At 39.1% G+C, this 27,982-nt stretch overlaps 3 protein-coding genes across 3 annotated transcripts in view; 1 reads left to right on the top strand and 2 right to left on the bottom strand.

Moving 5' to 3' along the window:
* Positions 1-26,898, bottom strand: part of LOC115218086 (activated RNA polymerase II transcriptional coactivator p15) — a 38,575-nt gene extending 11,677 nt beyond the window's left edge. The window contains exon 1 of the mRNA XM_036507782.1: positions 26,785-26,898. The gene's annotated coding sequence lies outside the window, so the exon portion shown is untranslated. The remainder of the gene's footprint in view (positions 1-26,784) is intronic.
* Positions 4,224-27,896, bottom strand: LOC115218051 (ubiA prenyltransferase domain-containing protein 1 homolog). Its single transcript, XM_036507781.1, has 2 exons — positions 26,780-27,896; positions 4,224-4,566 (listed from the first exon to the last, which is right to left on the bottom strand). Exon 1 carries the CDS (start codon positions 27,757-27,759, stop codon positions 26,815-26,817), a length of 945 nt encoding a protein of 314 aa, XP_036363674.1. The 5' UTR covers positions 27,760-27,896; the 3' UTR covers positions 4,224-4,566; positions 26,780-26,814.
* On the top strand, positions 8,005-10,089 carry LOC115218052 (ubiA prenyltransferase domain-containing protein 1 homolog). Its single transcript, XM_029787813.2, has 2 exons — positions 8,005-9,336; positions 9,453-10,089. The coding sequence occupies exon 1, from the start codon at positions 8,423-8,425 to the stop codon at positions 9,296-9,298; it is 876 nt and encodes a 291-aa protein (XP_029643673.1). The 5' UTR covers positions 8,005-8,422; the 3' UTR covers positions 9,299-9,336; positions 9,453-10,089.
* Positions 27,897-27,982: the final 86 nt, after the last annotated feature.

Raw genomic sequence — 27,982 nt, forward strand, 5'->3', positions numbered from 1 at the left:
GGCAGCCATCCTCATTGATAATGAGGACAAAGTAGACATCCTTCAAGCTACAATAGCAGACGAAGTGAGATGGAGAGGAGTAACACTAGAGATGAGCGTCCAGGCAGAAATGGAAGTACTGGAACGCTTAGCAGAAACAATTACAATTGGGAGGCATAAGTTTAACAGTATGGGTGGAGGGCAGAGCTCCTCGGTGTTTCAAATGTGGCCTGAAAGGCCACATAAGAGCTAATTGCCCTCCACTAGTGAAGGAACCAATGAAGAAACCAGCAGAAGAGGTGGAAGAGCAGAAGTGGAAAAGGAAGAAATGGTCGAAGGAGAGGATCCAGAAGAATGGGAAACCACTGGAAAAAGGAAGAAGAGAAAAAGAAAAAAAGGCAAGCTATACTGAACCCCAACCCACCCCAGCACCACCCACACCCTTCCTCTGCAGACACTAAACCTACCCACTCCCCACCAACAAGAAAACAGACACACAGGATAACTCACAAAATTCCCGTCATACAATCTACCTTTCACTCTGAGCAAGTGGCCCTTTGTCACCAGCAGAGGTAAGAGCTCTCTGAACTTTGCCCATGCTATTCTTATCCAAGCAGCTACATTTTCAGAGCATCCACCCCAGCTACTGACTTGGTCACCTAGGTAACGGAAGCTATCAATTACTTGTTTTTCCCCCTGGCATGTGATGGAATCTATTTACTACACATTTTCAGTGTTTATTGCCCCTGAGCATTTGCTACACACAAAAACTATCTTCCTTTGATATTACTGCACCTCTTATGTGTCCATAGCTTATACCAGTTACATCTTTTCTGCAGATCAAGCAGGGCCATCAATCTGAAGGGATTTGTGGTTTGTCTGCCTTCCTACTAATTAGGACTTTGGTTTTTGCTACATTCTAGACCTTGCTTCCACACCTGAAACTTCTCTAGTTCTGATAGTGACTCATCTATTAGAGCAAGGTCATCAGCATAGAGGGGCAACCTGTCTTAAATTCTTCTGTTATTGCCTGGAGGACTATGATGAATAAGAGGGGGCTGAGGATTGATCCTTGGTGGACCCCTACCCCTACACGGAAGTCTTCACTATACTTGTTGCCAACCCTCACCTGACAGCATCCCTGTACATGGCTTGTACAGCTCTCACCAACCACACATCTTATCCCTAGTTTCTGCATTGACCACCAGATAAGGGATCAGGGAACCCTGTCAAAGGCTTTCTCCATGTCAATGAAAGCCAGGTAGAGCAGTTTATCTTTGGCTAGGTATTTCTCCTGCAGCTGTCTCACCAGAAATATAGCATCAGTGGTGCTTTTCCCTGGCAGAAACCCACACTGCATCTCATCTAAACTGACTCTCTGCCTAATCAGTTGGGCTATGACCCTCTCCGTAACCTTCACTACCTGATCCAACAGCTTGATACCTCTGTAATTATTTGCATCTAAAGCGTCACCTTTACCTTTGTAGCCGTTGACTATGGTGCTGCTACACCAGTCATTGGGTATGACTCCTTCATGTATCACCTGATACAGGTGACTAGATTTTAGTCGACACTGCCAGATATTTTAAGCATCTCTGTGGTGATTCTTGATGAGCCAGGGGCTATCCCTGTCTTCATACCCTTAATTGCTTTCTTACTAATGACTAACACAACATTTTTATGGACAAAAACATTTTCTTAACATACACAAGATTATGTGCATACATAATAACATTTCTAATGATGTTGATGTGAGTGATGGTGGATGAGGGACGCTATCTTCTATTTTGTAGTTCATCATCATAGACCATATTTGAGGGATGAAAAACATATTCAAAATTCTTTGTGCAGATCTTTCCCTCTAGGTACCAACCAACCCTTTAGCATTAGTCCTTGCCATCAATTTAAACGGAGTCAGTGGAATTTCTGCATTCATATCTATATACTTGGCTTGCTCCTGTTCTAATAGCATCAGCTTCTTGTTAAATAAACTTTCTCTGTGGGACACTAACAACTCAACCACATCAACGTCTATGACTTTTTCAAAACCCGACATCATTTGCAAGTGTCATAATATGTGGTAGCGAAGCCAAGAATTGAAACCTTATAACTTTGGTAGCTAGGATCAGACCACATTTAGATCGGGTGACATGCTCTAAATATCAACTGATCAGCTTGCAGAAATATCACCCACATCCCCTATGTTATAGATGTTCCAGCGTAATTCATCATCATCGTTTAACGTCTACTTTCCATGCTAGCATGGGTTGGATGATTTGAGTGAGGACTGGCGAACCAGATGGCTGTACCAGCTCCAATCTGATCTGGCAGAGTTTCTACAGATCAGATTGGAGCCTGGTGCAGCCATCTAGCGTGTTCAAACCAGAGGCAGACAAGGTCGCTATGTTTGCAGACATAGACAACACGTCTTTAAGAACAAAGTTCCATGGTTGTCGCTCAAGCCTAGGGTAAAGAAATTGTTGACTACGAAGAACAGACTATTTTTCTCAACACTCACATGAAGCTGTTCTTTTCTAACAACCAACTACTCCCTACTTCTGGCAGGCATTTGTATAATCACTTTCAGAGTTGGTTTTGGTATGGGATTGCATGCAGCCCAACATGATCATACCAATATATAAATAGCCATCAAAATCTACACTGACAATGCAAACTTCCTGCTCAAAGAGAATTCATAAAATCATGGATATCGTCTGACCAAATATTTTTCCAAACACCATTCAAAGTTGAATGTTTCATCTCATGACTTGGCGATGCTAATCCACAGCATCCATTATGTTGAACTCCCATCAAAAGTTTCTTAACTGTAAATCTAACCTCCTTGTCAATTGTTTTCATTTGTTGTTTGAAAGTTCTCTCAAATATGCCTTGAAGTTAACTATCACACCTTGGTCCATTATGTTTTGGGGGATTTTTTGCTATTTTCACATTGTCACAAAGCTCATTTAAGTCTAAAAGGAGCAACACTTGGTTGGAAATATTATGTCTGGTCTTGTGCTAAAAGTGCTTGCAGACCACTCTCTGAAAAAGCCCTATGAACCCAAATCAGAGATACATTTTCAGTGATACATAAATAAAGGATTTAAATTTAAATCAGAATGGTATCAACACTGGCAGATTCACCTGTGATTTTTTTTATTTTGGATCAATTCAAGAATTTTTTAAACCTTTCAAACTATCCTTTCACTCGCAGAAAATGTTTTTTTTTTCTCTCCAAGTCTGATCCTCAATTCAAGCACCCAAGAGCTGCCTCTTTTCAAGTATCAGAATAGATCTATGGAAAAAAAAAATCCAAGCAATTAACGGAGTAACTTCTTCAGCATCTGACTAATTTTTTTGTCATGCATTGTTCTCATTAACTGTGTTGAGCTTTTGTTTAAGCAATGTGGTAGATTTTTGTCTCTCCTGCATGAAGCTCTTTTAAAACATCAAGTTTAATATCCGGGTAATCTCTTTACAGTTCCTTTTCATACTATCCACTTTAAGTTCTACTTGATGGTTTCCTTTGAGACATCTTCAATTGTAGAGAAATCCAACAGTGGCAGTGATCAACAGTCATCCACAACAAATTATGTACTAAAAAAAAAACAGTAGTACCAGGGAAAGTCAAAATTTGCTGTCTTATTTCAATGAATGTAAGAACGGATATGAGAAGGTGAAAGGGGGGAGGAGGTTCTGTACGATTACAGTTAGTTGAAAGGTTAACAAGGTCATGGCCCATTGCACCTCTGATGAACTATAAAAAAGAACTCCACACATACAGATGTAGCTGTACACTAAGCGGGTTACATCGAACGTAGATCACCATCAAGCTGGCTGAAGAACTAAAACAGAAAAAAAATTCAATTTAATGTTATTCAGCTAAGTTCTGCCAACAGAGTTTGCCCATGACCCTTACATATACACAATAAACAGCAACATCGCCTAATTTTATACAACACTTTAACACATTCTGAACGATGATATTGCCATACCCAACCCCAAAGCATTTGACTGATTAAATGCTGGTTTAAACCATATTTTACCATGCAAAATAAGTTTTTAACCCTTTAGCATTTAAACCAACCATATCCAACCCAAATATTTTAACTGTTTTATGCTCAAAATAGCCAGGTCAGAACTCTCATACCTAACTTAAATGTCATTCTAAAAAGCTACCAGATAATACAGGATTAAAATGAAAGTAAAAAATAATTATAAAATAAAAAAAGACAAAAACTAAGTCACTTGACTTCACTGTTCTTTATTTTTCTTGTTTTAAAATGATATGGTTACGACCATGTTGGAGCAGAACAGCCATCTTTGAGGGCTTTATGTTGTTCGTTTCACTCAGTATTCCAGTTGAAACCATGCCTCTCCCTCTGATATTGAGAAAGAAGTGTGTCTTTCGATTGCTATCTCAATGAATGAATTAAATAAATAAATAGATGCTGATGGGGGGGGGGTATTAATCTTGCTTCTCTTGGTCGGACAATTAATCCACCGTAGCGTTCTCCAGGGGCAACAGGGTTTTCAATACAGTTTTCAGCAAAACAGTAAGTTAAAAAAATATATAAAAAATTTAACCTGAAAAATAAAAGAAGGAAAATAAGTAAAACAGTACACACAAAAGGCAACCACTAGGTGGTCATTCAAACTATGAGAAATAACAGCCAATAACCCTCAAATCGCAGAATATCAACTTCAAAAATGGATGTAAATACTCTTTTACTTGTTTGTCATTTGACTATGGCCATGCTGAAGCACCGCCTTAAGTCAAGCAAATCAACCCCAGGACTTATTCTTTGTAAGCCTAGTACTTATTCTATCCGTCTCTTTTGCTGAACTGCTAAGTTACAGGGATGTAAACACACCAGCATCGCTTGTCAAGCAATGTTGGGGAGGGGGGACAAACACAGACACGCAAATATATACATATATATACGACGGGCTTCTTTCAGTTTCCGTCTACCAAATCCACTCACAAGGCTTTGGTTGGCCCGAGGCTACAGAAGACACTTGCCCAAGGTGCCACGCAATGGGACTGAACCCGGAACCATGTGGTTCGTAAGCAAGCTACTTACCACACAACCACTCCTACGATGCAATAGATAGCATCATTTTTCTGAAAGGCCAATGTCTCTTTTTAATCCTGCCATTGGCCAACTTGTTTATTTTATGCTTCAATATTTTTGCGCTGTTTCTCTCTCTCTGTCTCACACACACACATGGCAGTCCTACATGTGTGCACCTCCACTGACTCATAACTTTGAGAAAAATGGATGTTTTTTCATGAAATTTTCTACAAATATGCTTCAGGTAGTGTAGATTCCAATTATATAGGAATATGTGGTGAAAAAAACAAACTTTTTCCGAGGGTGTGGGGAGGAGTTTTGGAAAATTTCTTTTTTTATTCTTAGTGAACCGTGTGCGGGTGTACTTGTCCAAGTTTACCTCTTAGATGGAATTAAAGTTGGCAAAATTTGGGTAATTTTAGCCAATCAACAGACAGCGAGGTATTAACATCTTGTTACCATGACATCTGCACGTTGTGTTGTGCTGATTCTTCAAACCATCAGATTTACTTCACTCGCATATTTTGTTTTAATAAAAATATGTAGTTATCAATAGAATTTTATTCGTCAATTATCTTAATATTTTACATATATTTCATTAAGTTTTTCTGTGTTTACATTTGTTGCAATGAATGCCTTTCAGTTTAAACCCAGGTCAGGCCAGAATGAGCCACTCTGTATTTTTATTGAAGATGTAAGACAACATGTAGGCTGTTATTTCTAGCAAATTGAACAACCACACAGAGACTACCTAATTGGCTCATTCGATGATGTCTATAAGTAAGCAAAAACAAAAGGAAATGGATCTTCAAAGCTTTCTACGGCGCTTCTTTGTAACTTCTCCAAGAAAATAACACCTAATTTCTAAAAAAAAAAAATTATGAAAATGGGAAATATATCCAAAATAAATTACTTCAAAATTTATTTTGGATATATTTCCCATTTTCCTAACTTTTTTTTTACAAGTAAGCGTCATTTTCTTGGAGAGGTGTGCTTCGAAAGAAGCACCGTTTCTAGGATGATCATTCCAGTTGGGCAAGTGTCTTCTACTATAGCCCCGGGCCAACCAAAGCCTTGTGAGTGGATTTGGTAGACGGAAACTGAAAGAAGCCTGTCGTATATATATATATATATATATATATATATATTTGTGTATGTGTTTGTCCACCCCCCCAACATCGTTTGACAACCGATGTTGGCGTGTTTACATCCCAGTAACTTAGCGGTCCAGCAAAAGACACCGATAGAATAAGTACTGGGCTTACAAAGAATAAGTCCAGGGTTCAATTTGCTCGAGTAAAGGTGGTGCTCCAGCATGGCCATAGTCACATGCCTGAAACAAGTAAAAGAATCAAAGAACTGAACTGGTTACACATTCAACTGCTACTTATTATATCAACCCTGAAAGGATAAAAGGCAAAGTCAACCCAGGTGGAATTTGAACTCAGAGTGGAAAGCATTTTGCCCAGAATGCTAATGGTTCTGTCAGCTTGTAGTCTTATGGTAACTGGCCGAGGTCCAGGATCTAATTATAGTGTAATTTGGCTGAGTATTCCATAGATATATGTGACCTTAGTGTAATTCTGGGACAGAATCAGCAGAAGTAAAGATCATGGACTACACCCACTTTAGGATTTCAAAATGTTTTGAAACGCTTTCTTTTTTTTTGCAGATTCGGAATCTCCGCCATCAATATGTGTTCCCGTAAAAAAAAAAAAATCTCAAACGGGGTGCGGTCCATGATCTTTACCTCCGCCACAGAATCAGCCTGACACATGATGGACATAGCCAGAATTTCAACTGAATGTTTCTCAACTATTAAGAAAAATACGCCATTCGCTGAATAAATTGTGGAAAATCCTCCCTCACAGTATGCTCGAGCATTTTAAAAATGAAGGACACATTAAACAATGCGATCTTACATCTTCAATAAAAATAAAGAGTGGCTCATTCTGGCCTGACCTGGATTTAAACTGAAAGGCATTCGTTGCAACGAATGTAAACACAGAAAAACTTGAAATATATGTAAAATATTAAGACACTTAACGAAAAATATCTACAATAAAATTCTAATTGATAAATATAAATCTTTAATTAAAACAAAATACGCAGGTGAAGTAAAATCTTGTGGTGTGAAGAATCAACAGAACGTTAGGGTGTCATGGTAACAAGCTGTTAATGCTGTCTGTTGATTGGCTAAAATTACCCAAATTTTCCCAACTTTAATTCCAAATACCATCAAATTCTTTAAATTACGAGATAAAGTAATTGGGTGATCGTAATCAAAATCAAAGGGGCCTGATTTTGTGAATCAATTTAACTAGATCCGACAAATCTCCCTCAAATAAGACCCTGCAGTCTTAAATGAAGAAAACGAATCGTTGGACAGTCCATGATATATAAAAGGCGAAAGTGTCACGGATGGTACGCTAACCTTATAGCCAAACCGAGTACAACAGCAGAGTTACAAATTGGCCAATATCAGACATGTCTTCTAATTGTTATTTAGCACAGCTCAAATATGATTAGTCATCTAAAAAGCTTTCCAGCCATAGCCATCCAGTCTTTTGTACAGACATTGTATATGCGTATTTAAATAACCACGTTATCCAGTGTATTTTCGGAAACCAGCTGAAGACGGCAGGGTGGAATTAAAGGGAGATTTGGCTGCTATTTCTAGCTAGTCGAGCAACCGTGTATGGGCGCCTTTGTTGGCTCGTTTTCTGATTTATTTCATGATTAAAGAAGCCATATGCAACAAACTTGTTATCAACGCTTCCATAAAGAAACTGTAAGACTTCACATTCCACTGAAACATGTGTGTTTGGAGAGAGAGAGAGAGGGGGGCGGGTGGATTGACTTGCGCATGTAGATTTGATATATTCACAAACCTGAATGTCTGAAAGAGTTATATTAAGTCACAAGTGATTTTTTTCTTTAAATAAGGCCAATCAAATTAACAGACACAAACTGGATTTTATTTAGCAGAGAAAAAAAAGGACTAAACTTCAAGGTTGAACAGTTTTCTTAAGAATTTACGTTTTCCTGATCTACTATTTATAAACCCTGCATTTCTTCCTGCCAAAGCTTCTTTTATAATTGCTTAATACCACCATTTCGCCTATCTAAAAACCGGCAGCATCTATCTGACATGCAGTGTTTGCTTTTTAAAAAAGATAAACTAAACTAGAAAAGACTACACTTTGGTACATTATTGTCGCTGCGAAAACGAAAACAACTTTTTTATAAGTAGACATTTCAAAAAAGGCCTTGACAGAGAATTATATACGAATACTTTATTAACAAAACCACACACGTTACTGTAATTCAAGCGCGAGAACTACTAAAGCATTTCCATTCTGAGAATTATGGCGATTTTGAAAGAGCTGTTGCTGTCAGCCCGACCTTGGTCTTTTTCGGCATCTATCGTCCCTAGTATTGTTGGGATAATCCTAACTAACCCCGACCACAATCCGAGCATGTGCCTTATTTGTAACACATTATTCACTGTACTTTTAATTCACGCTGCTGGTAACCTGAACAACACCTTCTGCGATTTCATAAATGGTGTCGATCAGAAAGATTCTACACACGACCCGACCCTGACCGATGCCAAACTGACCAAAGACCAGCTGTTATCATTGCTAGCCGTTTGCTACATCGGCTCTCTCTTTTCACTCACTTTCACCGTTGTCCATTCCCCGGCTTCACATCTGTCCTTGATTGTTCTGTACAGTCTGGGAGTTGTTAGCAGTTTGATCTACACCAGTTGGATAGCCCTCAAATACAGGGCACTGGGCGATTTCCTGATCTTCTTAACTTTTGGGCCTTTAGTAACAGAGTTTTCTTACCTCAGCTGCAGCGGTTTCTTGTCCGGAAGGGCAGCAGTCCTCGTGCTGCCCCTGGCCACCAATGCGGTCGCCATACTCCACGCTAACAACATGAGAGACGAAGCAGCTGACAGGAAAGCAGCAATTCGCACTCTACCCATGCTACTTGGAAAGCACATTTCTCGCCAGCTGATGATAGGGCTGCTCTTTTCATCTTACATATTTTTTCTACTCATAATCGCTTTCACATGTAACCTGCTCTTTGTTTTGCCGGCATTAACTGCATTTACTCTGGTTCCGCTTTACAAACGCATACAGGAATTTGACATGATCGGACTTCCTGAGACACTAGCCAAACTTAATTTAGTACAAGGTTTGCTCTACTGTTTCACGCTTCTTTTCTCAAATATTTAAACAATTCAACTTAGGGAACCGAAATCATATCAGAGAATGTTTCTTTATTTACCTATAAAAAGGTTTACATAGAGGGGACGTTACAAGGAACATGCAGGATACAAACACGCTTCTTATATACAATGAAAGGACAGGTGGAATCATATCAGAGAAGCCTACCTTTATGTTGACTAAATGCAAAACAAAAATGAACAGTAGTTAAGAGAAAAAGAAAAAAAACACAACTACTTCGTCCGATAATCGTTAAGTGTCCAGAAAAAAAGGTCACTATTTTAGCAAGGAAAACTGAAAACACCTCGCATTGTGTTGTGGCATGACAAGCATATTCAATATTTTTAATGTCGATGACTAAAACAAATATTCCAGCCTATATCACGAAGAAGTCAGTTTTTCCAGATTCATAGCTAACAACTTATCAAACAAATCACAGACATTAACCATATAAAACACACCTTAAAATATTGTCCGCTTTAAACACAAAAAGAGCTAAAACCGTCACAAAAAAGTGAGCTTAGGTTTAATATTTTGTAATGCTTCATTGCACATTGACACAAAAAAGAAAAAGAAAATCCAAAATTCCCCCGAAAAGATGCTAAAAGTGCTTAGGACTTTCTAAAACACATACAAACCTTCAAGGCAAGTGTTTCTTAACTTTATTTCCTGCATTTTCTCCCATCCCGGCTACACACACAAGAAAAGGCAGTTTTGGATACAATTTATTGCATGTTATTAGCAGCTTTATTATAATTCAACATTAAAAAAATCAGCGTCAATGAAACTAAATGTTGTAAAAGAAAAATACTATCAAAGAGAGAATAAGATATGAAAGAAAGTGTTGCATGCAGCGCTCAGGTGCGCTACAACTAAGAAATATATATATATGTATGTATGTATGTATATGTATGTATATACACACACAAAATAAAATTAAAAAGGAAAATAAAAGATTTTCCAACCTAAAATCAATTCTCCATTGGACTCTTTTATCTTTTACTTGTTTCAGTCATTGAACCTCGGCCATGCTGGGGCAATTTTGAAAGGTTTAGTCGAATAAATCGACCCCAGTACTTTTTCGTTTTTTCTTCTTCTTGAAGCCTGGTTCTTATTCTAACGATCTTTATCCGAATAAGGTACGGGGGAGTAAACAAACCAACTCCAGTCGCCAAGCGGCCACAAACACGACCAACTCCATTCACAAACATTGGTTGGTCCGAGGTTAAAGTAGAAGACATTTGCCCCAGGTGCCGCGCAATGAGACCGAACCCAAAACTACAGATGTGGCAAACAAGCTTTCAATATTAATATATGTACAGCTTCTTCTGTTGTAGACCGAGAATGTTCGTTATAAAACCTGAAGATCATACCAAACCACGCTTTATGCAGACAAATTAAGTTTACGTATTTAAAATGGGTTTTTTTTACAGACTAAATTTATAATTATAATATAATTGCATTTTACCCTGTTTCAGTCATTAGACTACGGCCATGCTGGAGCACCGCTATGAAGAATTTTAGTCGAACGAATCGACCCCAATACTTTGTTTTATTTAAAGGCTGGAACTTATTCTTTCAGTCTCTTTTGCCGAACCGCTAGGTTACGAGGACGCAAACATACCAGCACTGGTTGTCAAGAAAGGGAGAGGGGCAACACAGACACACACACACATATACGATGGGCTTCTTTCAGTTTCCGTCTACTAAACCCACTCAGAAGGCTTTAGTCAGCCCGAAGCTTCAACAGAAACCACTTGCCCAAGGTGCCACCGAACCCAGAATCCTGTTTGGGAAGCAAGCTTCTTGTCACACACCCACGCCTGTTCTTTTTGTTTTTAAATAATTACTTTTAAGCACCCGAATGATTAAAAATATTATCATGAATAGATTAAAAATTACTGAGAAAGTAATTTATCAGAAACATGAATATTTACATAGCACTTTAATGAAGCTTCGATCATTTTAAGATTTCTTTTAAACCCAAAGCAACGGGTTAGGGCTTTGTTACTACAGCAATATGCATATCTAATTTAGCTAACTCCATTCAACCCTCAATGAATCTCTAATTTTAGGGGTTCCCAACTTTGTTTTTCTTTGGTTCATTTTACTCCATAGGCAATTTTTTGAAATTCAATTTCCCGTTTCTCTGTTTCGTTCAGTAATTTGAATCTAAACGTCTACCATAATGAAACAACAAAGAGAACATTTAAAATACTCTTTTAAAACATCACTTACAGTTCAGATAATAAAAAAAACCCAACTAAGATCCTAACAATTTATGAATTAATGATAAATCAATCTTAGGTAAGTGTGCCTCCACTACACGACTTTGTTTCCTCATAACTCAATGGATTTTTTTTTTTACTGAAAGTTTCTACAAATATCTTTCGGATGGTACAGATTGCGATTATATCGCAATTTACTGGTAATGTGGAAAAGAAAAGAAAATTAGTGGACGCACACACATAGATACTGATTTTAAGTTTCGTTTTGTAAAATATATGTCGCGGTATGTGTGCGAGCTCTCAATTTAAAAAATTTTTTTAAACATGAAATTTCGATATAAGCATAAACTACATCATCTGAGAGGTGTCTGTAGAAAATGTCATTGAAAAGATACTCATTTTTCGAAAAGTAATGAGGAAACAAAGTCGATGGAGTTACACTTGTGTAGGCATGCCTCATAAACTACCCAATGATACACAATACATATTAAATCCAAAGGAGTAGACAGAAAATTAGGTTAGTATATATTCACAAAATTGTTCCATTTCAAAAAATCTTAAATTCAGAATCAGCGAAAGTCCCCGCTCCAAATAAATTCACGAATCTCATTTCGGGAGTCAATGAATGTTATTGTTTTCATCTTTTACTTGTTTTAGTCATGTGACTGTGGCCATGCTGGAGCACCGCCTTTAGTCGAGCAAATCGCCCCCCAGGACTTATTCTATCGGTCTCTTTTGCTGAACCGCTAAGTTACGGGTACGTAAACACAGACTCACAAACATACATATATGACGGGCTTCTTTCAGTTTCCGCCTACCTGTCTTGGCTTTCTTGAGAAAATTGTAATTTGTAAGTTTAACGTAGTTTAATTTTTCGAATTTTATCCAATGAATCGCCTCTATTGAGCTAAAATCAATGTGCTCCGTCTAAAACTGAGACGACATCCTGTCACTTATGTTTACGTAAACAGCTATTTATACAGAATATACGGAAAGCGTGTTTGTAAAATTATAGAATTATTTTAATTGTTACGCGTGTGTCTAAAATTATTCGTTTTGTTTTTGTTTTGAGTTTTTGCTTTCGTTTGTTTTCTTAATTGTTAAATTAAAATTATTTTCCATTGCTTTCGTCATTTTTTTTCTTAATTGTTATTTACTCTTTTACTTGTTTCAGTCATTTGACTGCGGCCATGCTGGAGCATCGCCTTTAGTCGGGACTTATTGTTTGTAAGCCCAGTACTTATTCTATCGGTCTCTTTTGCCGAACCGCTAAGTGACGGGGACATAAACACACCAGCATCAGTTGTCAAGCAATGCCAGGGGGACAAACACAGACACACACACTTATATATATATATATATATATACGACAAGCTTCTTTCGGGAATTAGTCGGCCCGGGGCTATAGCAGAAGACACTTGCCCAAGATGCCACGCAGTGGGACTGAACCCGGAACCATGTGGTTGGTTAGCAAGCTACTTTCCACACAGACACTCCTGCGCCTATGTTATCCTTAAATTAATTTAACAAAAAAAAAAACGAAAGCAAAAACTCAAAACAAAAACAAAACGAATAATTTTAGACACACGCGTAACAATTAAATTAATTTAACAATTAAGAAAAAAAAAACCGAAAGGCTAAAATTTAGAGTTAGGGTTAGGGTGAGGGTTAGTGACAGGATGTAGTCTCAGTTTTAGACGCAGCAAATGATTTTAGCTCAAATGAGGCAATCGATTGGTTAAAATTCGAAAAATTAAGCTACGTTAAACTTACAAATTACAATTTTCTCAAGAAAGCCAAGACAAAAAATGTTTTATTTTGACACAATCTTCCAGTATACGAAGTTTAAAAGAGTTTAGTTAACTAGAAATTGTTTTGAAAACTACCGTTTAAAAGGAAAAGATCCACATCTTTTTCTCATGGCTTTATTGAGAAAATTATATAGTATGTAAGATATTTGTTGTTGTTTTTCTGCAATTTCAACCAATCAATGACGTCTATTGAGGTGAAAACATTCTGTGCCGTATGAATATGTCCCTCGTTTGAGAAACAGATTGGGTTTATTTACACTTGTGAAGAAAAAACATACCCTTCTCCCACCTCTAACCCTAAACCAGATTGAAATGCAATAGATCGATACTAGGGTCATAATTATGGGTGACAATTTCATATGACTCCGCTAGAAAAAAACTGCCGTTTAAACCGAAAAGATCCACAAACATAAATCTATTTTATTAAAAGCAAAGTGTTTTAGGAAGAGAAAGTGTGTGCACGCACGGATAAATGACAAATGTAAATGTTTAGAAAAATAACATACATCGGCAGATAGCGGATCAACCACGAAATAAAAGAAACACTTATGGCATTTGCACTTCTTAGTCGAATTATTTTGTATCTAAACATTTTGGGGATACTTTCTCCTAAAAGGTGAAATAAAAAATGTCAGTTATCTCCCTTCCATCTGCCAGTCAGTTCCAGAATTATTCCCGTCGCTCGTATTGTGTGGCTTCAGACATGCTTTGAAATGGCTCATATTACGACACAAGCCAATGGAACATCATTGCTGCAAATAGCAGCCAAATCTCCCTCGAACCGCACCTTATCACAACCAGAGCAAACACTAAAAAATATACGTCTACATAAAACTTAGAAACACGAGTCATAGTTGAGATGCTGTAGACCAAAGGTCAGATCTGGGACTTCTTAGATCTGGATTCTAAGCAGCAACTGTTCAGGAAGGTCGAGATATAACAAAGATGCGCTAGGTGCATTTGAGGGAACTTGGTTGTTATTTCTAACGGATGGGACGAACGCGCAGAACTCACACTGAAAATAGTAATAATTTGATTTTTTTTTTAAATCTGTGATATTTAACAAAATGTGCAAGGCAGTGAACTGGGAGAATCGTTAGGGAATCGGGGGGAAATGGCTTGTGGCATTTGTTCCGGGTCTTCACGATCTGAGTTCACATCCCTCCGAAGCCAACTTTGACTTTCATCCCTTCGGAGTCGACAAAACGTAATACCAATAATTTAAAGGAGTCGATTGCATCGACTAAATCGCTCTTCTCTGAATTGTTGGATTTATGCCGAAATCAGAAATCAATATATACCATATGTAATAATATCACAAATAAGATATATGGTGTTAAATAATTAAATTGATATAGCTTTTATGGTGGAAAACGCTACGTCTGTCTCATTCGAGTATTATACTGATTTGAAAAACTTTGAACCCAAGGGATTTAGTTAACAAAACCTCAAGAGTTAAAAATTGGGTTTAAAAATGCAAGGGAAATAACTCTAAATTTCGGTTTTGACTGCCAAATTTACTTCCAACGATGTCGTTTTGGGTTCACTCCCACAGCTCTATCCCCAGGCCAACCAAAAGCTTGTGAATGGATTTGGTAGACGGAAATTAATATATATATGTGTGTTTGTTCGCCACCACACCTGACAACCAGTATTGGTTTGTTTACATCCCCATAGCTTAGCATTTCGGCATAAGAGACTCATAAGTACCAGACTTTAATTTTTTAAAAAAAGTACTGGGATCGATTTATTTGATTAAATCCTTCAAGTTCAGTGACAGAAACAAGTAAATGATACAAAATTCCTTTTGTTAATCAGTAAAGAATGGAGACCAAAACTGACAAAGATAGCAATATTTGGCTGAAATGGTTGAATATGCAAAGAATTTTAAGAATCCTATTTAAAATACTGTGAAGTTGGATTAGTGTGGGTGTAGAGGCCACACTGAAGTGGAATATGGGATTACCTTAGGATAATCTTGGATTAGTGTTGATAAATTATGAATGGAAATGAAAAACCAGATCAGGAAAACAATTGAATCTGAGAGACATGCCTGGGCTGCTCAGGAATTTCCAGAAGCACAAACTTTCATAAATAATCCTCTCCATAAAGCTTGAGATTTTTTAGGGGAGTGGGGAAGTCAGTTACATCAACCCCAGCACTCAACTGGTACTTATTTTATCAACCTTGAGAGGATGAAAGGCACTCAGAACGTAAAGAAAGACAAAATGCCACTAAGCATTGTGTCTGCTATGCTAACAATTCTGCCAGCTTGCTGCCTTAAGTTTCATAAATAATAAAGAGTGAATATTTCTGGTGTCAAGGCCAAAAGACTGGCACCAAGAAAATAGTCAGCCAGCAGGTCTAAAGGAAAATATATTCCTAAGTGCAGACTGAAGAATAAAGATTTTTGTTTGCAAGTGATGTTACAGGAGAGAAATGTGTTCGAATGGATGATGGTGCACTTGCTTTTAGTGATTCTGAAAAAGAAAGAGGTTTGGAGAAGCCATTATGAAAGACTGCTGAATGTGGAGAATGAATGGGAGGAGGAGAGCCCTCCAAATGTTGACCCAGTAGAGGGACCAGCTATCCCAGTAGACAGCTCCCTAGTAGTAAAAGCAATTAAGGGTATGAAGCCAGGAAAAGCCCCTGGCCCATCAGGAATCACTGATGAGATGCTTAAAGCATCTGGTGGTGTGGGCTATGGCCTAGTCACCCACATTATAAACCAGGTAGTACATAACGGAGTCATACCCAATGACTGGCATAGCAGCACCATAGTCAACTGCTACAAGGGTAAAAGTGATGCTCTAGATAGGAATAACTACAGGGGTATTAAACTGCTGGATCAGGTGATGAAGGTCACAGAGAGGGTCATAGTCCATCTCATTAGGGAGAGAGTCTGCTTAGATGAGATGCAGTTTGGTTTTGTTCCTGGTAGAAGCACCACTGATGCCATTTTCCTGGTTCAACAACTGCAGGAGAAGTACCTAGCTAAAGATAAACCCCTCTACATAGCTTTTGTGGACTTGGAGAAAGCCTTTGACAGGGTCCCCTCATCCCTTATCTGGTGGGCAATGCGGAAACTGGAGATTGACGAACGGCTTAATAAGGGCTGTTCAGGCCCTATACAGAGAGGCCGTTAGTAAGGTTAAGATTGGCAACGAGCGTAGTGAAGAATTCCGGGTAGAACTAGGGGTCCACCAAGGTTCAGCCCTTAGTCCTCTTCTATTTATTATAGTCCTCCAGGCAATAACAGAGAAATTCAAAATGGGTTGCCCCTGGGAGCTCCTCTATGCTGACAACCTCATAGCAGAATCACTACTGGAACTAGAAAAGAAATTTCGGGTGTGGAAGCTAGGTTTAGAATCAAAAGGCCTTAGAGTAAATGTAGCAAAGACCAAAGTTATAGTAAGCAGAAAGGCGAACTCATCACACACCGCCTCGGGCAGGTGGCCCTGCTCGATCTGTAGAAAAGGTGTAGGTAGAAACTCCATAAGATATACCCAGTGTAAGAGGTGCAGCAACATCAAAGGAAAATTAACTGAGAAGATAGTTTTCATGTGCGGCAGATGCACAGAGGCAATAGACACCACAGATACTCAGAAAACATTCCATTACACTCCAGGGGGAGAAACTAGAAGTAGTTGATAGTTTCCACTACCTAGGTGACCAAGTTAGTAGTGGAGGTGGATGCTCAGAGAGTGTCACCACTAGAATACGAATAGCCTGGGCAAAGTTTAGAAAGCTCCTACCCCTGCTGTTGACAAAAGGTCTCTCGCTCAGAGTGAAAGGTAGATTGTATGATGCATGTGTGCGACCCGCCATGCTTCACAGTAGTGAAACATGGGCTGTGACTGCAGAGGACATGCGTAGGCTTGAAAGAAATGAAGCTAACATGATCCACTGTCTGTGTAATGTCAGTGTGCACACACGACAGAGTGTAAGCACCCTGAAAGAAATGCTGGACATAAGAAGCATAAGATGTGGTGTGCAAGAGAGATGTTTGCGCTGGTATGGTCATGTACTGCGGATGGATGAGTAGAGCTGTGTGAAGAAGTGTCACTCCCAAACAGTTGAAGGTATCCGGGGGAGAGGTAGACCCAGGAAGACATGGGATGAGGTAGTCAAGCATGACCTTCGAACCTTGGGCCTCACAGAGGCAATGACGAAAGACCGAGATCTCTGGAGATATGCTGTGACTGCGAAGACCCGACAAGTAATGTAAGTTCAGGGCTACTTCATGCACCAGTTTTGCATAGCCACAGCCCATCCAATGTACCTTGGATCGCAAAACGACCTGCTGTGCTTACCTTGGAGCGTAGGGTGACCTGTCGTGCTTGAGGAGACCTATTGAGTCAAGTACATCAACATCAAAATAAATATCAAATGGAAATTGTAGTTATGATACCTGTGCCACTGGCACGTAAAAAGCACCCACTACACTCATGGAGTGGTTGGCATTAGGAAGGGCAACAAGATGTAGAATCACTGCCAGATCAGACTGGAGCCTGGTGCAGCTTCCTGGCTTCCCAGACCCTGGTCGAACTGTCCAACCCGTGCTAGCACAGAAAACGGATGTTAAACGATGATGATGATATATATATATATACATACACACACACATACATATACAGGGGTTGCACAAAATAATGGAAACACCTAGCATCATAATTTTGAAATATCTATAAAACCATCAAAAATATGTTTATTTTTATATTTTTTGATTTATTATTAGTGTTGCTTGATATGTTTTGCTAAAATTGCTGTTTCTTTTAAGATATCATCGGAAAAAGCTAATTAAAATTCATTAAAATGACAGATCTATCGGACTTTCAAAGAGGTAAAATTGTTGGTGCTCATATGGCAGGTGCTAGCACAACAAAAGCAGTGAAATGTTTGGTGTATCAAGAAGTACTGTCTCGAAAGTAATGACAGCCTTTGAGAAAGCGGGAAAAACCTCCTTGTGTAAACAAAACCAAAACTTTCAGATAGAAGAGTTGTAGGAGATTCCAAAGTCGTCTGGAGTTGAAGCCAATGGTGATTTTATTGAATACATTTACTCTTTTGTATTTCAATATATTTTTATGTAATTTTGGTAAATATGACTATTAAAATGAGATGTCAATGTTATTTCCTTTTTGCATAATTTAGACAATATATTCACTGCACTCTGTATACAGGTGTATCTGTGTATGTGTCTTTCTGTATCTGTAGGTGCCTCAGAGTGCATGCATGCACATATATTTTCACTAATGCATCTAATTATATTTTGGACTTACACTTTTCTTATGTACATCTATATTGACTTTTCCCATTGTTGAGTTGTTCAGGGACAAATGTAACTCTTTCCCAAATAAATTGTACTTCATATCCGAGGCCCCTATAAAGCCATGAGGTGTTACTCAGGCACTCAACTATGAGTCCACTGCATCTTATAGCAGTAACAGCCGTAAGCTAATGGAGTTCATAAGGTAATCATTTATTCTTTTGTCATCCCTCTTTCTTATCACTGCTCTATACTCAGCCAACACTTCATTTTGAAACATGTGTATACCGAGTTCTACATTTGGTTATTGGTCTCACCATGCCTAAGTGAAATATAAACATCATCATCATCTTCATCACTTAATGTTCGCCTTCCATGCTGGCATGGGTGGAACAATTTGACAGGAGCCAGCCAGGCAGAAGCCTGCACCAGACTTCTGTGACTGTCTTGGCAAGATTTTTACAGCTGGATGCCCTTCCCAACACCATCCGCTCAGCAGAGTGGACTTTGTGCTTTCTATGTGGCATGAGCACAGGTGAGGTCATTTTTGGCAAGGTTTATACAGCTGGATGCCTTTCCAAACACCAACCACGTTACAGTGTGGACAGGATGCTTTTCAAGAGGCACCTGCACTGACAGGGTCACCAAGTAACTTGCAAACAAAAATCTTTTGAGAGGGGAGGGGGCATTGGAGGAGGTGACCTCCTTGTCAGATGATGAAAGGTTATTGTGACTTAGAGAGGCAGAAACAGGTGTGCAGCTGCAAAGGAGGTACATGGTTACCTAACCTGAGGGAAGAGCATGAGAACAAGAGAGAGTGGGAGACAGCAGGATAGAGATGGTGGCAAAGTGCTGGGCATGATAATAGGGGTTGGGGATCAGAATAGAAATGGGATGGTCAAGTAAAGGCAGAGAGAAATATAAATGGTGGCAAATGCCAGGGCATACCCTTCAGGTTCGAAGGACATTGCCAAAGAAGTATGATTAGAGAGTGCGGAAAGGAAGTGAGTAGTGAAAACCTGGGGGTGGGGGGCTACTACCAGTTAGCAATCATCATCGTTTAACGCCTGTTTTCCATGCTGGCATGGGTTGGACGGTTCAACTGGGGTCTAGGAAGCCAGGAGGCTACACCAGGTCCTGATCTGACCAGGCAGTGTTTCTACAGCTGGAGGCCCTCCCTAACGCCAACCACTCCATAAGTGTAGTGGGTACTTTTTATATGTCACTGGCACAGAGGCCAGAGGAGCTGGCATCGACCATGATCAGATGGTGCTTTTTACATGCCACCAACACGGAAGCCAGTCAAAGCAGCACTGGCATTGGCCACATTTGGATTGTGCTTTTTATGTGCTACCAGCATGGGGCTCACAACTACAATTTCCATTTGATTCGATTTTTATATTGCTGATGTTGATGTACTTGACTCAATAGGTCTCCTCAAGCATAGCATGTCGCCCTACAATCCAAGGTACTTTTGAGTGGGCTGGTTATGTGACACTAGTGTAGGTTACAGCTGTGGACTCACTTTATTTGTTTATTTGCAGGGTTTTCTCAGTCACAGCATACCTCCAGAGGCGTCAGTCTTTTGTCATTGCCTCTGTGTGGCCCAGCGTTTGAAGGTCATGCTTCACCACCTCATCCCATGTCTTCCTGGGTCTCCCTCTACCCCGGATTCCTTCAACTGTTTGGGAGTGGCACTTCTTCACACAGCTCTACTCATCCATCCACAGTACATGACCATACCAACAAAAACGTCTCTCTTGCATGCCACATCTGATACTTCTTATGTCTAACATTTCTCTCAGGGTGCTTACACTCTGTCGTCTGTGCACACTAACATTATACATCCATCGGATCATGCTAGCTTCATTTCTTTCAAGCCTACGCATATCCTCCGCAGTCAGGGTCCATGTTTCACTGCCGTGAAGTATGGCGGTTCGCACACATGCATCATACAATCTACCTTTCACTCTGAGCAAGAGGCCCATTGTCACCAGTAGGGGTAGAAGCTTTCTGAACCATGCCCAGCCGCGAAGACAGGATTGGGGAGTGAGAGCTAGGCATTGAGTATGAAGGAGGAAATGTGAGGAAGAGGTCTAGAGACATCATCATCATTGTTTAACGTCCGCTTTCCATGCTAGCATGGGTTGGACTGAGGGCTGGCGAACCAGATGGCTGCACCAGGCTCAAATCTTGATTTGGCAGAGTTTCTACACTTGGATGCCCTTCCTAACGGCAACCACTGAGACGTAGATTGATTTGTTGGGGTAGGATGTAAGAAAAGTTTTCTTATGTGTGGGTGGAACACACAGATCAGGAACTAGCGGACAGCAATGATACAGTGAGACAGGATTTGTGAGTGGGAGGTAAGCATAGTGCATCAAGTGAAAATGTGAGGAAGAGAAGAGATGTAGTTTGGTTTGTTGTGGTAGAGTGTGTGAGAAGTTTTCTTGTTATGCTAGAATCAGTTTCACTGACATGGGTGGGTCTTCTCAAGAACCTCATACCTCCAATGTCATTTCCTGCACGAGGCCCAACATCCTGAGATCGATCCTTACCACGCCATCCCATGTCTTCCTGAGTCTCTCTCCTCCACAGGTACCATCCACTTCTTTATGCAGCTGTCCTCATTCATACACATCACATGTCCAAACCAACATAGTCTTCTCTCTTGCATGCTACATTTGATTTTGCCTTATGCCCAACTTTCCTCTCAATACATTTGCACTTTTGTCATACATGCACACTGATGTTGCACATCCAACAGAGCATACTGCCTTCATTTCTCTCCAGTCTATGCAGGTCTTCTGCATTTAGAGCCCATGTCCCACTACCATGGAGTATAGCCATTCACACACATACATCATACAGCCTACCTTTCACTCTGAGAGAGAGAGAGAGAGTCCTTTTGCTGCCAACAGAGGTAATAGCTCTCTGAACTTCCTTCACTCTATTCTTATCCTAGAAACAATACTTTAAGAGCATCCTCCACCATTGCTAATTTGGTCACCTAGATAAAAGAAACCATCCACAACCTCAAGAGAGCCTCCTGGGCATTTGAGAGAGTCTAAGTCCTGTGTGCTCTTAGTACTTGTTGTTCCTGCACATCTGCCACATACAAAGATGACTTTATCTGTTAATCTACCTGTGCTTCCACTGCACCTCTTATGTGTCCATAGCTTACACTGGGGGCAGCGAATGGAATTTCTTCCAACTCTTTTCCTACATATTGAGCAGGGCCATTTACTTGATGGAATGATAGTTTTATCTTCTTTCTTGCTAACAACTTTCGTCTTTGCTAGGTTAACTTTGAGGCCCTTTGATTCCAGGTTTTCTTTCAATACCTGGCATTTCTTCTCCAATTCTACTAAAGATTCTGCAATAAGAGCAAGGTCATCAGCATATAGCAGTTCCTATGGGCATCCAGTTTTGATTTCTTCTGTTCTGGCCTGGAGGACTATAATGATTGAGTGGGCTGAGAACTGAGCCCTGGTGAACCCCTACTTGTATGCTAAATTCATCACTGTATTCATGGCCGACTTTCACCCTACTCACACCACCACTGTACATGGATTGTACAGCTCTAACAAGCCACTCCTCTACTCCTAACTTTCTTAGAGATGACCATATAACAGAGCAGGGAACTCTGTTGAAAGCTTTCTCTGTTAAAAGTTGATGAAGGCTAAGTACAATGGCTTACTTTTGGCCAAGTACTTTTCCTGCGGCTGTCTCACTAGGAAGATGGCATCTGTGGTACTCTTCCCAAGTATAAAACCAAATTACATCTCATCTAGTTTAATTCTTTTCCTAATCAATATATACATATTTATTTCACTTATTTTCTAGGAAGTTACTTGTTATGTGTGGTCCGTCGCTTTACTGGCATCTGTGCTGGTGGCATGTGTAAAAAGATTCGAGCAAGGTCATTGCCAGTACCACCTGACTGGCCCCCATGCCGATGGCACGTAAAAAGCACCCACTACACTCTCGGAGTGGTTGGCGTTAGGAAGGGCATCCAGCTGTAGAAACTCTGCCAGATCAAGATTGGGGCCTGGTGCAGCCATCTGGTTCGCCAGCCCTCAGTCAAAATCGTCCAACCCATGCTAGCATAGAAGGCGGACGTTAAACGATGATGATGAAAGTGCTGAGCAGTATAGATGACCCAGTATAGCCCTAACCTGGCAGAGTTTCTTTGTCTATTTGACTGAAATATTCATCATAATCATCAACATTAAAAATACTGAATATACATGTAAACCCACAATACTATTGTAAGATGTTTTCAATTTGTATGTCATATTATTGTCAATAAATTGTTTTATTCATTGTCTTAATTTGCTTAGGAAATTGAATAACAGTTTGTTTTTTTTTTTGCACGTGTGTAATACAATCAAATGTAAATTTTGTACAAGTCATGTCAGTTAAAATATTTTCAGTTTTTTTTTATTTTTGTTTTATTATCTTGATAAGGTAAGGCAAATTTCATCGAGTTAACGTTTAAGCAAATTGAGACATGGATATACATAATACAGAAATGATGTTTCTTTTTAAGAGTAATTTTTTTTTTATTTTTATAACTTTCTCATCATTATTATTATTGTAAGGAAATCAATTTTCCACCATGTATAATATTAAAAACAAAAAAGTTTAAGAGAGAGTACAAAAGGAAATCTTTCCCTTTTCCGGACTTTGCATCCAACTTCTAAAAATCTGAACGGTGTTTTATGAAATATTAACATCGCCCAAAACAGAATTGGTTGGCAGAGGGACTGCAACATTTTTCGACACGTGTTGCTATCGTTTAATCCTAAGTTTAGTATGACTTCGTAAACCTGATCGAGAGCGAATGATTAAGCCGTCTTCTTGTACATCTGATGATGGTGCAATCTCCATTGGTTTCGACGATGTCATTTAGATGTTCGATCAACTTCAACACCCACCACTCAAGTGTATCATCCCCCACCGAATTTCTTTCTTCATAACTTCCAGAAAAATGAATATTTTTTAGTGAAATTTCCTACAAATACCTTTCAGATGACGTAGATTCTGATTATATCGGAAATGTTTGTAAAAAAAATGTTTGTGAGTGGGGTAAAGAGTTTTGGAAAACTAACACGAGTTGGCTTTGTTTCTCCAAAACTTTTATAACATTGGGTATTTTTTAATGTAATTTTCCACAAATACCTTTCAGATGGTGTAAATTATGATTATATTGGAATTTCACGTGTAAAAGAAAAAAATTGGTCGGCTCGCACACACACACTGACACGTTTTACTTATGAACAAATCGAAACTCGAAAGATATTCTAAAGAGAGTTAGTATGAATGGGTGCTTGCAATTCTTTTTCTTAAATTTCGATGTAATCGTAATGTTGTACATCTGAAAGTTATTTGTAGACAATTTCATTACAAAAATATTAATTTTCCATAAAGTAACGAGGAAACAAATCCAACATTGTGGAATTACCCGAAACTCCTTCCCACCTCCGAAAACACTTTTTCACAACAAATTTCAATAGAATCATAATCTACACCATATGAAAGATAGTTGGAGAAAATTTTATTAAAAAGTACTTTTCTGGAACTTTTGACGAAACAAAGTCGATGGAGCACACTTCATAACTATTCGACCGTGCTTAAGTGTGCGTATACCATATTAAAAGAGACTAAATTAGACCAGGAGTGTGTATGCATACATACATTATTATACACTGTGACCATTCTCTTTTAATACGGCAGGTTGTGGTTTTAGGGAAAATTCTAACTATTTCTAAAAGATCACGCACCCGCTTAGGGCAGGTGAACCGGGATAAATTACCCGAAGTGGGGTAAGAATAAAATTCTTAGGGGTAATGAGGACTCATTAGACGGAAGTAAAATTACATAGAAAACGAGTTCTTTCAATAAACCTTTTGAATTCAAAGAATCTGCGATTTTCTTCTTTTCAAATTAAGGGGGATAAAGTCGGAGTAAATAAATATATTTTGGTGTAATTGGTTACCAAAAAAGTTCCCCGACCCCTGACTTGGAGACTCGTGTAATCAGCGTAAGAATCATTGATGATGCTGTACTTGCCGTATTATTTGTTATTTTTCTTCAGCCACAGGTTATGGAGCAAACGTGATGAAAAACATTTCAGGCGACACAGTGAAGTACAACTTAGGAAAGAGTTGCTAGGGATCTTCGTAAGTAGGGCCGGAATAGGTCTGATGGGACATCGAGGCCATTTTCCGGGGGGGGGGGGGCTACGGTTTTGCTAACTTAGAACATAAAATAGCAGAGAGGGCCCGACTAAATGTAGATGCCCTAAAACTTAAAAGGGCCTCAGTAGATTCAGAGGGACTCAGATTTTAGAAAGACTTCCTCCCGTCCCCGATAGTTGAGGCAAAAATCTGCTACAGAGGCATTTTTGTAAACACACTAGAATAATTAAGAAAACAGCACATGTCATTTACAAAACAAAATTAGCAACTGTGAAAAACAAAAAAAAAATAGGGGTATTAAAACTTGACATATGTATCTCTCAGGTGTATGTCTATCGTCATAAACTAACTCGTGGTAAATATATAATTAACTAATTAGTAATGCCCCGTGTTATTCGTGGTTATATAAAATATCAGCTGGGTGGAGAAATCATATAACCAATTACCTTCTTAAGAAGATATGCCCTTGTGCAATAACTACAGCCTAGAACTTGAAACATTAGTTTGTATCAAGATTATGGATGTGGTAAAGATTGTTTGAACACGAAACAAAAGATCGCGAACTAAAGAAGATGAGAGGAAGAAAGAAGAAAACGTAAAGCACCAAGATTAGTTATCTCAACTGAGAATATTGTCTTGAAAATAAATGAATTTTTTGAGGGGTGAGCGAGGTCGATTAGGATCTTCACATCGACCCCGGTGCTCAAATGCTGCTTATCTTATCGACCTCGAAAGGATGAAACGCGAAGTCGGCTCCGACAGTATTTGATCTCAGGACATAAAGAGCCGGAGGAAATAGCGCTAAATAATTTGTGCAGCACCTGAAGAAAACTGATTTCTGATTTTGGCCAACAATCTTGAAAGAAGATGGTTAGTCGAATAAACCGATCCTTACTACTGGATTGATACTTTATTTTATCGATCTTGGAATGAAAGATAAACTTGACCTTAGAGAGATTTGAACTCAGAAATAAGGAGCTGGAATAAATACTGCAAAGTATTTCTTCCACACTTCAACAATTCTGCCAATAATATTGATAATTCATGCTAATCATGACGAACGGTCGAAGTCATTATTGTTGTTTAGCACCGAGTCAGTTTTAATTGAAGGAGAACGAATCGTTGGTCAAAAAGTCCTACAAGTCAGATCGATAAAATAAAGTACCAGTCAAATACTGAGATCAATATAATCGATTCTGTACTCTACAATCAACATATAAAGTCTTGGATGTGAATTATTGTGTCGAGTAGGTAAAACGTTAATCATAAAAGTTGTGACCATCCTGTCTATTACTCAGACATGGTTCCTCAGCCTTCGTAGGGTGTGATATGACTACCATTTCTAGCAGGTGGAACAGTCGCGTAATTTGATTTGAAATTTTGAAGCATTTTAATTATTCTGAAGACATCATAAACAAGGATACGACTACACTATCATAATTGATAGAAGGCCACAAATTACAGTAGAAAGGTTTATTCGATGAAACCGGTACTAGTAATGTGACAAGTCCTTATTTCAATATGATTTTAACTCAGAACATAAGGGAACCTGTTAACCTAGCATTCCGTTTCAACCACTCTAAAGTCTCACTAATAACTATTATTTCAACTATTGGTGAGAGTATAATCGATGTACCTGATTATATCGTAACTAGTAATTACAGGTGTTTATTTTATTGATACAAAAACGGAAACCCTGTCAGTATTTGTCCTCGACATAAAGGAACATGAAATACCGCAAGAATTTTGTCGGCCGCTTTACTGATTTCGCCTTCTCAACACAATTCACCCACAGGACCTCACATGGCAGAGTGGCACAGTACAAAATCGACCCCAGTATTTGACTGGTACTTTATTTTATCGATCGCGAAAGGCTGAAAAACACGCTATGAATACTGCAAGGCTTTACCAAATCTGTTTCTCCATCAATAACAAAAAACAATAATAAAAACAAGTATAAAAATAACAATAATAAATACTTTGCCTTTCGATGGATCTTGCTGCGAATGTTTGGTCAGTGTTTTAGTGCCAATATACAAGCTATAACATAAAGAAGTCCAAAAATAAAATTCAACCGTGCCACTTTCCGAGGCAATTGTTCCAAGTGACGGTAACGAAAATATCTCTCCAATTTAAAGGATTCAAACACGGTTAAGAGAGGTAGAAAATACCATTTGGAATAATGCAGTCCCAAGTAGACAAAGGCAATGTAGGGCAGAAATAAAAGCATCACGAACAATATGTAGGAGCCAGTATGGCCCAGCAGAATGGCTAAGGTAACAATCCCAGCATCCGTGTCACTTTCCATATGTCGAGTGTTATTGCAATGAAGGACTGCTTCAGCACTGATAGCTAAAGGGATGGCATAAAAAATGGGTTCGTTCGATAGTTCACCGGTTTGTGAAAGAAAGGCGAACACGACTGTAAGGGGACCAAAAGTGAGGAAGACTACCACGTCTCCGAGAGCAACGTACTTCAGTCCAAGACCACCAGTGTAAAGGAAACTTCCGGATAAACCTCCAAAGTAAATAAGGGCCAAGTGCTCCATGCGGGCAGGAGAAATATAGGCAAGCAACAAAAATCCACAGCATCCCAACACGTAGGACAACCCTCCCAGCCAAGCAATGTCACCCGGCATCAACACAGAATCGACCAATGTTTTGTGATTAGCATCTTTCTTTTTCTTGGTGTCGATTCCTCGAACATAATCGACGTAGGTGTTGACAAGGTTTCCAGCAGCATGGACAGAGAGGGCAGTGAGACAGGTGACCAAAGATATGAGAAGGCTAAATTCGGCATGCTCCATATAGGCAAGGGCGCTGCCTAAAGCAACTGGGGTGAAAGAGGATGTGAAAGACCATGGTCGAAGGGCTGCTAAGTATTTAGACAATTCCTGTGAAAGAGAAGTTTTCTTGACACGACACTTGTTTCCTTCTTTAGCATGGCTATTGTTTTGCATCACTTCAGTATAATTTTCCAGTTGGTGTAAGGTCTTTCGACACGGTCTTCTTGAGGAGAGTCAGCACAAGCAACAGCGATGATGCTTCGCGAGAAACATACTAAATGACGGAGAGGACTACGAGTGATGGGTATATACAAAAATATGGAATGGGGAATAAACGAAAAGCGAAAAGAAAAAATATATAATGTCAATTTAAATACTAAACGAGGCGAGGGAGAGA

The sequence above is a fragment of the Octopus sinensis genome, linkage group LG12, assembly GCF_006345805.1.
Source record: "Octopus sinensis linkage group LG12, ASM634580v1, whole genome shotgun sequence".
Taxonomy (NCBI): Eukaryota; Metazoa; Mollusca; class Cephalopoda; order Octopoda; family Octopodidae; genus Octopus; species Octopus sinensis.

Excerpts from the sequence above, each read along its gene's own strand:
- LOC115218051 (XM_036507781.1), bottom strand. The coding sequence starts at position 27,759 with ATGCAAAACAATAGCCATGCTAAAGAAGGAAACAAGTGTCGTGTCAAG.
- LOC115218052 (XM_029787813.2), top strand. The coding sequence starts at position 8,423 with ATGGCGATTTTGAAAGAGCTGTTGCTGTCAGCCCGACCTTGGTCTTTT.